At 38.2% G+C, this 12,500-nt stretch overlaps 2 protein-coding genes across 3 annotated transcripts in view; one reads left to right on the forward strand and one right to left on the reverse strand.

Annotated features, from left to right (window-relative positions):
- Nucleotides 1-4,291, forward strand: part of LOC133612281 (tumor necrosis factor receptor superfamily member 5-like) — a 7,882-nt gene extending 3,591 nt beyond the window's left edge. Inside the window, exons 4-7 of the mRNA XM_061969542.1 lie at nt 1,179-1,251; nt 1,325-1,416; nt 1,496-1,648; nt 2,985-4,291. Coding sequence (XP_061825526.1) covers nt 1,179-1,251; nt 1,325-1,416; nt 1,496-1,648; nt 2,985-3,097 — 431 coding nt within the window. The 3' untranslated portion in view covers nt 3,098-4,291. The remainder of the gene's footprint in view (nt 1-1,178; nt 1,252-1,324; nt 1,417-1,495; nt 1,649-2,984) is intronic.
- Nucleotides 4,292-6,889: 2,598 nt separating this feature from the next.
- The window catches only part of ccdc187 (coiled-coil domain containing 187), a 38,855-nt gene continuing 33,244 nt past the window's right edge, over nt 6,890-12,500 (reverse strand). The window contains exons 7-13 of one of the 2 annotated variants that reach the window (XM_061984612.1): nt 12,302-12,500; nt 11,767-11,888; nt 11,633-11,704; nt 11,417-11,551; nt 7,598-7,692; nt 7,423-7,517; nt 7,156-7,351 (exon numbers count right to left, since the gene is read on the reverse strand). The exon at nt 12,302-12,500 is cut by the window's right edge and continues 1,058 nt beyond it. In XM_061984612.1, coding sequence (XP_061840596.1) covers nt 7,203-7,351; nt 7,423-7,517; nt 7,598-7,692; nt 11,417-11,551; nt 11,633-11,704; nt 11,767-11,888; nt 12,302-12,500 — 867 coding nt within the window. In that variant the 3' untranslated portion in view covers nt 7,156-7,202. Of the gene's footprint in view, nt 7,352-7,422; nt 7,518-7,597; nt 7,693-11,416; nt 11,552-11,632; nt 11,705-11,766; nt 11,889-12,301 lie in introns of both variants that reach the window. The other variant, XM_061984619.2, reaches the window with a different exon arrangement.

Below are 12,500 nucleotides of genomic sequence, written 5' to 3' on the forward strand. Positions count from 1 at the left end.
GTATAAGTGTATTTATTTAAATATAAATACAATTCAGCTTGGGGCCCCAATTTAGCCTGATGAAAACATAAACCAAATTAAATTATGATAATGTCCAATTAAGAGATGTCCGATAATGGCTTTTTTGCCGATATTCCGATATTGTCCAACCCTTAATTACCGATTCCGATATCAACCGATACCGATATAAACAGTCGTGGAATTAACACATTATTATGCCTAATTTTGTTGTAATGCCCCGCTGGATACATTAAACAATATAACAAGGTTTTCCAAATAAATCAACTCAAGTTATGGAAAAAAATGGCAACTTGGCCCTGCCATATTTATTATTGAAGTCTCAAAGTGCATTATTTTTTTTTAACCTGCCTCAAAACAGCAGCTTGGAATTTGGGACATGCTCCTTTAAGAGCATGAGGAAGTTTAGGTGGGCGGGGTTGGGGGGGGGGTGTGTATATTGTAGCGTCCAGGAAGAGTTAGTGCTGCAAGGGGTTCTGGGTATTTGTTCTGTTGTGTTTATGTTGTGTTACGGTGCAGATGTTCTCCCGAAATGTGTTTGTCATTCTTGTTTGGTGTGGGTTCACATGTGTGGTGCATATTTGTAACAGCGTTAAAGTTGTTTATACAGCCACCCTCAGTGTGAACTGTATGGCTGTTGACCATGTATGGCTTGCATTCGCTTGTGTGTGTGAAAAGCTGTAGATATTATGTGACTGGGCCGGCATGCAAAGGCAGTGCCTTTAAGGTTTATTGAAGTTCTGTAATTACGTCCGTGTACACAGTGGCGTTTTAAAAAAGTCATAAATTTTAGTTTTTGAAACCGATACCGATAATTTTTGATATTACACTTTAAAGTATTTATCGGCCGATAATATCGGCAGCCCGATATTATCGGACATCTCTAGTCCAATCAGCTCCAAACGTTATCTTACTATAACTGCTACCAGTGATTTAATTCCTTGATCAAACAAAACAAGTTTCTTCTAAAAAAAATATAGAACTCAAATAATGAGCCGTTTTTTTTAGACGGCTCTTTTGGAGGCTTCCATAAAAGAGCCATAAAGAAAACACTGTGTTACTGTTCAAACTGTGTGTATTGTTACAGTGGCCAAACATATTAAAAATACTCGTTTAATAAATCCCATCTCTAACAAAAGTCCACACCTCCCCTTTCTTAGGTAATTGCAGGAAATGCGCAAAGGGAACCTTCAATGACCAACTGCATCAGCCGTGTAAGCCCTGGAGTAAAATGTGAGATGCACATACATATTAATACAATAAATGCAACTGTCACCTTCTGTCTAACAAAATCTCTTTTTGCAAGATGTCCTTATCCAAACCAGCGAATTGTGGCCGGTGGAGATGCCTTCAGTGACATTAAGTGCATCAACATTTCACACAGCAATCAGTTTACAGGTAAAATGGCTCTTCGGTCGGAATGCACTTCTTTTGTTTTCTGCTTCGTTCCCAATCATAACCAATGTTGTCTTTTTAGGATGGAATCATGAAGCGTATGTGTGGCCAATAGTCTTGTCGGTGGTTCTTCTGAGCATCCTGTTGGTTATCATCATGGCTGTCAGCGTTCTTCAGGGAAAGAGGACGACAAAAAGGAAAAAGGCCAAACAGCCGATCATAAGAACACCTACAGGTATTATTATGGATATCATGCATATAATTAATGTATTGTTTAAACTGTGGTACGTGGTCTCTGACTAGTGCTACACTAAATTGTCACTTGATGAATCCTTAGGGAGCCTGGGACCTTTTATAACCTTTGAAGATGACATCATGCAACATCATTTTCATTTAAAAGTTAGCAGGATGAAAATATGGCCACAGCATTTGGAAAGGAATTCATTTTAAAAATGGCATTGTCCGTTCTTTGCTAAGTTATTTTTTAGCACAAGCTGTTGCGTGTGTATACATTGGAGTTCCCAGGGACCCATTCGTCCCTTATGGACTTCCTTTTATAATGACCACTTTTCGGTAAATGTGTTATTGTATAATGCAATACAAGCATTCCCTTTGAAATACGTGCAAATCCTGTTAGGTGTAATTTCACATCTCAACCACCAGAGTACCGGTACCATAGAGCAGTGGTCCCCAACCTTTTTGTAGCTGCGGACCGGTCAACGCTTAAAAATTTGTCCCACGGACCGGGGGGACAAATTTTGTCATAAAGAAATACAACCATGTGTGCTTACGGATTGTATCCCTGCAGACTGTATTGATCTATGTTGGTATATAATGTAGGAACCAGAAATATTAATAACAGAAAGAAACAACCCTTTTGTGCGAATGAGTGTAAATGGGGGAGGGAGGTTTTTTGGGTTGGTGCACTAATTGTAAGTGTATTTTGTGTTTTTTTTTCTGTTGATTTAATTAAAAATATATATTTATATATATATATATATTTTTTTTTTTTAATTTCTTGTGCGACCCGGTGGTTGGGGACCCCTGCCATAGAATACCATCTAGTCATATTAGAGCATAGTTGCTTTAAGTCTGCAAACAACTTTTATGTAATGAAAAGGATGTTTTACTGTGTTATTGCCTGGAAAAAATGTTTTGTTTGACAAATACGTTCATAAAACATACAAACAAGTTAAAAATTTTGATTTTAGCGTTAAAAATGTAAAAAAAAAATTATATATATGAATGACTTAAGACTGAAACCTTTTTGGGGACGCCACATCCAGGGGATCCCCAAGGTTAAAGTACAGTGTTGTATTTTCCTATAGTCAAACACAGTGTTGCTGTTCAAACTGTGTGTAATGTTACAGTAGCCACACATATTAAAAATACTTGTTTAATAAAACCTCTGATTTGTTTGTAATGAATACTTTGGCCTACTATGCTGCTGTATTTTAATGTTGGTCATTGTGGTGGTACTTGGAGAGCTTGCTAAGTGTTTTCTGAGGTGTTACATAGTGAAAAAAGTTTAAGAACTACTGGTTTAATGTATGCGCCTTTTTCTTTGACAGATGAACCATTAATGGCCATTGAATGTAGTTTCCATGAGGTGGAGGAACAGCAAGGCTGCAACATCCTGGACTCTCTAGTCTTCAAAGAGCCTCAGGAGCACTTTGTGGCATAAATACATTCAGAATTCTACATGCACAAGAAAGACCACTTTACTGCTGCTAGTGATTCTCCCAGATACGATAACACCAGACGGGGAATTCTGAGCCAAACAAAGTGCCTTATCTTAATGACAGCTGTGTGATGCATCAGCTTAACAAGAAATGACTGCACCACAACCAATATGAGATCAACAAGGTAGTTTCATTTCATTTGGTGCTGGCAGAGTGTATTATTGGTGACGCTCCCTGGAGCAAACAATGGTTACCAGAGCAACCTGTTAAATAGTATAACCTGGTATAGAACTAGGGACTTTTACTGCACAAGTGTTTGTGTGTGTGACGGGCAAATAATGTCAGCCAGAGTACCCTGAACAAGGCAGATAATACCGACTCATGCTGGGACTCGCCTGCTTGGACAACAACTGTGATTGTGTCCTAAGTCAACCATTTGGTGAGATTACAATGCAGCACGTTATGTGGGTTGTCTTGTCTGGGTTCCCCCTCCCCGTCCATCCCAAAATCAAGTCTGAAGGTATAAATGTGTATAGGTATTTGTTAGGGCTGTGAATCTTTGGGTGTCCCACGATTCGATTCAATATCGATTCTTGGGGTCACGATTCGATTCAAAATCGATTTTTTTTTTTTCAATTCAACACCATTCTCGATTCAAAAACTATTTTTCCCCGATTCAAAAGGATTCTCTATTCATTCAATACATAGGATTTCAGCAGGATCCACCCCAGTCTGCTGGCATGCAAGCAGAGTAGTAGATTTTTGTAAAAAGCTTTTATTATTGTAAAGGACAATGTTTTATCAACTGATTGCAATAATGTAAATTTGTTTTAACTATTAAATGAACCAAAAATATGACTTATTTTATCTTTGTGAAAATATTGGACACAGTGTGTTGTCAAGCGTATGAGATGCGATGCAAGTGTAAGCCACTGTGACACTATTGTTCATTTTTTTTATTTTTATAAATGTCTAATGATAATGTCAATGAGGGATTTTTAATCACTGCTATGTTGAAATTGTAACTTATATTGATACTGTTGTTGATAATATTCATTTTTGTTTCACTACTTTTGGTTTGTTCTGTGTGGTGTTTGTGTCTCCTTTCAATTGCTGTTTATTGCAGTTCTGAGTATTGCTGGGTCGGGTTTGGTTTTGGAATTGGATTGCATTGTTATGGTATTGCTGTGTATTGTTTTGTTGGATTGATTAATTAAAAAAAAAAAAAACTTTTTTTTTTTTTTTTTTAAATCGATTTTTTAAAAATGAGAATCGATTCTGAATCGCACAGCGTGAGAATCATGATTCAAATTTTAATCGATTTTTTCCCACACCCCTAGTATTTGTCCAGGGTGTGCTCTGCTTTGCGCCTAATGTGACTATGAGGAGAACCTGTTAGGATAATGGGTGAAGATTACACACCGATGTGTGGGTTATGTTACTTGATTGTTTTGATTTCCAGTAAACGTGGTGCTATGTGAAACCCATCAGTTGAAATGCAGCACACAGAATTGGCCAAACAATACGTGGAAACCCCCCACAGTCTATCCTGTACTTGTACTCGAGTGGGCAGCTGTGAGCAAGAGGACTATTTTGAAATTGACACATGAGATGAAATGGAACGTTTACAAAATGTTCTGTGTGGGTTTTCAGCTGCAAATGTTGGTCACGGTGTAAGTCAAGCGTAGAGCAACTTTGCTGTACTCATACTGAATGAAAATGTGTCTCTTCATTGAATTATGGTCTCCTTGTGGTTTTATAGAATTTTAGACACAGCAAATAAAACATTTCAATTAAGTATTTATTTAATTTTTACAGATACAATATTTCAGTGGGAGATGTGCTTAGTTTGTACAAAAAAGAGACAAGAAAAGGTAAAAGAAAAAAAAAGTTCAGTTGCACTTTTAGAATTAGCCCTAAAATTAAATGAAGCTTAGCTGTCTAAATGTGCATGCGATAAATAAAAACATATTCCCCGCTTCACATCTCATAGTGTTCATAAAGCCTTCTTCAAACATGATGACCCGGTTCAAAAGAGTCTTTGGAGTATAATATGAATTATAGTTAAAAGGGACAAGCGGTAGAAAATGGATGAATGAACAATGTTTCCTACAGCATTTTTAACTAAATCTTCACCCACTGTAACCACTTTTATATAAATTAGTAATTCCATTATTCATTTGATTGTCATTGCACAGGTGCATGAATACCTGGAAGAAGCTAATCATCATGTTCATTTGATTTAAGCTGATTTTTTTGTTGCAGCTCTGACTAGGGATGATGTTTGATAAGAAATTGAGTTCGAGCCTATTATCGAATCCTTTTATCGAACAGATTCTCTATCGATTATCTTATCGAGTCCAGATAGGTTGTTGTATATGGAAAAAAACACACAATATTTGGTTTAACAAATCACTTCACATTCTCTACTGCTCCCTACTATAGTATTACCATGTCCGAGTTATTGTGCAGAAATGTGGGGAAATAACTACAAATGTGCGCTACATTCGTTAACCGTGTTACGAAAACGATCAATTAGACTGATACATAATGTTGGATATAGAGAACATACAAACACTTTATTTATGGAGTCAAAAATATTAAAGTTCGATGATTTGGTAAAATTGCAAACAGCTAAAATGATGTGGAATTAAATGATGGAATGGATTAAGTAAAGAAGTTAAACATTGTACTGATATGATCCAGTTTAAGAGGTTGTTCAAATGAATAGTGCTTACAAAGTACAAAGAAGAAGAATTATGAGAAATACTTTCAACCTTATTGAAAATAAGATATTCTTCATTTCAGTATATTAATAATGACTGAATTAATTAAATACATATTACAAAACTGTTGCATATACTAATTCACAGATGTTATTTTATTATAAAAAGGTCAGTAAATGATGTATATATTTGTAAACGCTATGAAGTGGGAAAGGGGTAGGATTAAATAAGCTTTACTTCTTCCTACTCCTGTAAAGTGAAATGATATGAAACTGTGATGTATTATACTGTAAGTGTGTTCATGTTCCAAATAAACTAAAGAAATAAAGAAAGCACTAGTTTATTAGACAGACTTGCAAACTCTGTCGTGGTGTAGGCTACAAGATAACGTTAACATTATCAGACACATACAAAAAGGCTCACGTTAACGTTACCGTTAGCCGCTGACTATGCTTAGGTAACGTTAGTCTAGCTAACATTACTGCAGTTCTGGTTGACATTAGAGGTAACGTTACTACAAGTGAGCAGATATGGAAATTAACCGGCAACAGTTAACGTTAGTTACTCACCGGCGTCACCGCCACTGTAGCTGGGACTGGGGCAGCTGGCAGAAGAAGAGGGGCGTTCTTCGTTGTCTCTGCCGCTGCTTCGAAGACACGACACACTTGTTGTACTTCCCCCGCTTACACGAGAGCGAAGCCTGGCAATAATTGCATATTGCCGCTTCCTCGGTTTTTTTGGTGAAATGAAGCCATGCCTTGGAGCGCTTTTTCCGGTCCATTTTTTTCCTGCTTTCCCCATCTGCGCCTAATGACTGAGCTACGTGACGTCATTTCTTGTGATGTCCCACAGGGCATTTCTTGTCGGGACGGGATTCGTTCCCAGGGATTCGAATAAAGAACCAACTCTTTTTCTTTACTATAATGGTCTCGATAACGGGTACCGGTTCTCAAAAAGGGATTCGAGTCCGAGGACTCGGTTCTTTTCTTATCGAACTACCGGGAAAACCGGTTTCGAGCATCATCCCTAGCTCTGACACAATTTGGCAAATGAAAATACAGACATGCATACTTTTGCAGATATGTTGTAATCAATAAAGGAAGCTTATAATACAATTTACGTGCTGGTTGTATTCATACCAATGTCGGCATGCTGCTACAAGTAAAGTAACACATACTGTATAAAAAACATATCGTTTAAATAAACACTCAAAACAAAACTATAACACATGCCAGAATTCCCTTTAACAATTCCAGTTACTTGTTTATAGGAATATTCTAAAATGGTCTTAAGTGCTGGTGGGGCTTCAAAGCAAATGGAAAAAAATACAAAACTATTGGTGTAAGTGTTTAGTACAAAAAAAAGTCATAATGCTGGAAGATTATTGTTGCTTACAATTTTCTTTCTTTTCTTTGGGTTTAGTGCGTCCTTGTTTGTCTGTCGGGCGCTTGGTTGGCGGGATGAAGTTTGGCTCCTGGGGAAAGTCCTGCAGGCCTGCATGTGGCGCGGGAAGTGACTGACTGATGGGGCCTACATCAGAGGAAAAGGATGTGAGTCTATATCTATTGTTTGCAACAAGGCAAACTAAGTTCTATTCGTACCGCTTTGTCCTATTTGGAGGATGTCTGCGCCTTGCCTCCTGGTCTGGAAGGTCGGGTCCAGCTCCTCCGCAATGTTCCTTTGCTGCTGGGGTTGTCTGGAAGCACAACGTTTGCAGGTCAGCATGGGACGTGAGGTCAAAATAGACACAGAAAATGTTGATGCAAAGACAAGTACGGTAGTGTGGAGACGGGGCTGGGAGGCTGGTTCTCTGGGGGACAGTCCTCTGTGGGAGAAGGAAACCCCTCAGAATCGAGCCTCTCTCTCTGCACCTGGCAGGAGGACAACAATGACACAGGTAAACGGCTAATAAAATGCGTTGTTTGCACACAAACAAGCTGTCAAGTAAACCAATTAAAACCTGCAGTGGAACAGCGCTGACAAAACACCTACTACCTAAACGCACCGACATATATTCTTTATCTCTTTTTGTAAGGATGGATGCATGTTCCTCAGGAACCCATAAAATAAGACGTGGGGTTCCCCAGAGCTCAAGTTTAGATCCCTTTCTTTTTTACATGATGCTTCTTGGGAACATCATTAGGAGACACAGCATCAGAGTCCACACTTATGCTAATGATACACATTGTTGTGTCTCCTGATGTACCAATAAATAACCTTTTTAAATACATTTGACACATCAAGGCAAGTATTTCCTACAGCTCAACCAGGACAGAAAGAGAAACTTTTACCAAAATGACATAATTGTAAACCAACACAATACATTGAAAAAAAAAAAAAAGCTGACTTTCATCCTATATATCAAAAATATATTTTTATCATCTTACAACATAGCTGGTGTCCGCCCGTTTCTGTCTCAGGCCAGCACCGCCAAGACCTCTATTTTGCACACCAGTACTTCCGGCTTTCACAATAACAACGCCAAATCTGGTCCAGCTGTCCTTACTGACAAATGGTGTTCCATTTTTCGAACACAATTTCCTCAGGGTAATTATTTAAATAGATTATATTTTTTCTTCCGATTGTTGTATTGCAAATGTATTGTGTTTACATTTTAAATTATATGGGCGGAGGGAGTTTCTGGGGGGGGGGGCTATGCCAGCTGCATCCATACGGACAAAAAAATACAGACTTGAAGGAAAATCAGAGGTTCAGAGTGAATTGTGAGTACATGAATTTATTCACTGCTCTTTCACATTGGAAAACAAAATGGTTAAACTAACTAAATACACCAGAAGACTCTCTCTTGTGAACTAATTGAAAAATATATTATCAAACATAACAGACATTTTTTAGATTTGCCATAAAATTGTTTTCTTGCAAAAGGTGCAGTGTGCTTTATATCAAGTGTTTTCATGTAACAACCAGAACATCAGCAATGGTAGAGGAAAGCACAACAATATATTGTCTGTTAAAGGGACTGTTAGCATCTCTGCTAAAGCTAAATGGTTAACTTTTGCAGTGTTTTTTGCGGCTGTCAGAATTGAGCAAACATATAAAAACATCTACAGCACTACTACTGTATCTGCACAAAGAGTGCAGAGAGCGACTGTCTAAAAAGAAAGAAGGCGATTATGGCTTGCAAGCCTCAAACAGGATTTGGATTTGAATAATGTGGATAACTTTCACATTTTCTCAGCTCATGTTGTATCTGGTATGTACGAATACATTTTTACCCGTTTTTTGTGACTTTTCTGAAAAAAGAACATTGCTAATCAATAAGGACTAGTTTTTATTTAAGCATGACAAGATGATATTTGCAAATCTTCCTTGCTTTGCTCACCCCACCATAAACACTGACATTCTAGCTTTTAATATTACTTGCTGTAAAAACTGGGAGAAAAGATAAGGCATGAGAAGCTGACCTGAAAATATTGGAATAAATAGAAATGATATGATAATTATGTTTCCTTTTTATAGCTTTGCTGCTGTGAGTACACTACTACCACAGAGAAATTAGCGTGTGCTGACTGTATGCAGTATGATTTCACTATTAATCATCTCATATTGATCTCCTTTGGCAATTGGCACCACTTTAGCCATATAGCACTCCTTGTGATCTTTGTATAGTTTGTGGCATTTTATCATTTTTTGAAACAAACTTATACAGGTTTTTGACTTTTACATTATCATTTCATTCACTTTCATCGCCATTTTTACAAACACTTTCTTCCTCGATAGCCTTACATTCAGGATCAAAAGACTTTATACGTTTCCACCCACCGGCATCGTTCTGGAGCCACAAATTATTGGACTTGCACTTACCCATCTAATGGAAGTATTTCGGCTGTGCTGTGGGCTTTTGTTAAGTTTTCTCCGCTGCGATGCTAAGCTTTAACAACATACCGCTGCGCGCGCACAGCACATTAGCTGATGGTGCGCGATCAATTCTGACCGTGCAGCACAAGTAGCCTACTTTGGTGCAGTTTTGTAGTTACGTTATAGCGTCCTCAAAAATCCATCCATCCATCTTTTTTCTACCGTTTGTCCCTCTCTGGTTTGCGGGGAGTGCTGGAGCCTATCCCAGCTGCGCTCGGGCAGGAAAGCGAGGTACACCCTGGACAGGTTGCCATCTCATCGCACGGCCAACACAGATAGACAGACAACATTCACACAATAGAGCCAATTTAGTGTTGCCAATCAACATATCCCCAGGTCCATGTCTTTGGAGGTGGGAGGAAGCTGGAGTGCCCGGACGGAACCCACGCAGTCACGGGGAGAACATGCAAATTCCGCACAGCAAGACCCCTTTTCCACCGTGCTGCCCTTCTCAAAAATCGAAACATTTAAAAGCTAAACTGAAGTTTATGCATGTTTTGAACAAAAATAATGTTAATAGATTTTAAAAACATTTCAAAATCGTATTTATGACATTTTAATGAGATTTTCGACATTTTAAGGCATTAAATTCAAATTGATGGATTTAAGACCCCGCGGATACCCTGAGTAACACTAGCATGTCATCTGCCTTAAAAACAACATGTAGTCTTACCAAATTCATGAATATACTGTAATGCCAATGTATTCATGTGTTAAACAAACTCATGTTGCCACAAGGATATCTCCTGCTTTCCCCATCTACTGACTACTTTCATTCTAAAAAACATACCACTTTAGAGAGAAAAATTGTGTAATTTCGCTAAATAGCGAGCATCTGGAATGCCTGCTAAAATGTAATATAAACTCATGCAAAATGAGATATGTCAAGCCTTTATTATAATTTTGATGATTATAGCCTATAGTTTTTGAAGACCCCACATATTCTGATATTTTCAATTCAAGGTTTTCATAAGCTGTAAGCCATAATCATCAAAATTACATCAAAAAAAGGCTTGAAATATTTTGAGTTGCATGGATCTCGCCTAAACAACTTTAAACAAATAATTCTAATATTTTGAATTTCACCAGTATATTTCCTAGGGAAATGACAAAAGATTTTAAACGTTTAAAAAAAATAAATTCATTCTTGCATACAATTCCATACATGTTTTATTCTTGTTGAATTCCACAGAAGAATATTCATGTGTAATATTTATTTTGAATTTTTTTTTTTTTTTTTTAAAACCTCACTGTTGGCTTTGTAAGGTCAGGTTACCTTTAAAACAACATTTATGGTAATTTACCTTTTTTCTTCTTCTTTCCAAGTAAACATCAATAAGAGAACCGATAAGGAACCTAATTGCTAAGCAGAATCAAAAGTGGAATCGGAACCGGAAACATTTTTACCAATTGCCATGCTTCCTTGTAGCGCACACCCAACATGTCAACGTTGAGAGTTTTTGTCTCTGACTTGTCAGGTGGATTGTAAAAAGCATTAAAAATAAAAAAAACATAACAATGGATCGAGCAGTTAGCAATCAGGAAAATGCAGAGACACACGTCTGCACTCCTTATATGCAGGAAGTCAAATTGTGATAATAATGTTTGACCGATTAATTTTTTGATTCTTATGACTCACATAATCTCAATATTTAAAGATTCTTTCTGAAGGTAAATGAAGAACAACTCCCTACTAACATGTATGATGTCTCCCACCTGTCTCTCTCTTGCACTTCTCCTATCGTGCAGACTCATCATAGCTCTGTGTTCGCGCCATGATGCCGGTCCTTCGAGATCACGTGATCTGCGGTGTGACTTTACTTCTTGCTTTTGCATGTAATGAGCGATTTCCTAAAGAATAACGAAACCAGAAAATAAGTTGGATTTTGCATAGTGGAAAGAAATAAGCAACAGTGTTGAGCGACATCGTACCTCGTCCTGGGCCACTTGTGCGACGCGGAAGTCTCCCTGTGGGTGACATCTACATGGCGTGGACTGTGAGGTCTGAGAACCGAACAATTGTTGAAAAGAATGAATGGCATTAAGTCATGATAAATATTCCTTACCCTCAAAAACAACTTTGATTCTTCCTCTTGCATCTTGCGGGCCACCTCTTCATCCTGTAGTACCTGCCGGAGTTCTCCCATGTCCAAGCTTGTCTGCTCTTTCTTGGGTTTTAGTGATGCCACTACAGATTTGACAAAGTCAGACTTTAACTGAAGTAACGTAATCAACAATGATGCCAAATGACGAGAAGCCATAAAAATGAGTGATGAATCAAAAGTAAACCAGAGTTCAGAAAAGGGAAACAATTCCAAGAATGCATTAGATAATGCAGCAGGAACACATTGAGGTTGGATTTCCTCTGGCTAGCTCATTAATGGCAGGAAAGAACAAAGTAAAACATCACATGTAATTTGGTCCGGTTAACAGGAGTTGCAGTAAGTTGCAGAAACAGGACATTTCCAAGCAGAGTTAGGAAACCCCAAAGCACCTTAGAGACAGTTGTCCAGATGTGATGATGATCGGAGAAGAAAGATTTCAGGAGGAAGTGTTCCTCCTGCAGGGTGCAGTTGGCTGAGCTTTTGGTTGTTACGGTACCTGCTGCCATGCGTCTTGACCTGGACCATCTGCTGCAGAGGGGTCTGCGAAGAGGCTGCTCTACTCCCCTTTCCATCTCATCAATAGTACTGAAATGTTCTACTGTACTGTGCCAAGGCCTGCCAGTTGTTCTCTTGACTCCATCATTGCTGGAACTGCTTCCCCTCTCGTACTCATTGTCAGGACTTCTAAGTGCTCT

This window comes from Nerophis lumbriciformis, linkage group LG01, assembly GCF_033978685.3.
Source record: "Nerophis lumbriciformis linkage group LG01, RoL_Nlum_v2.1, whole genome shotgun sequence".
Lineage (NCBI taxonomy): Eukaryota > Metazoa > Chordata > Actinopteri > Syngnathiformes > Syngnathidae > Nerophis > Nerophis lumbriciformis.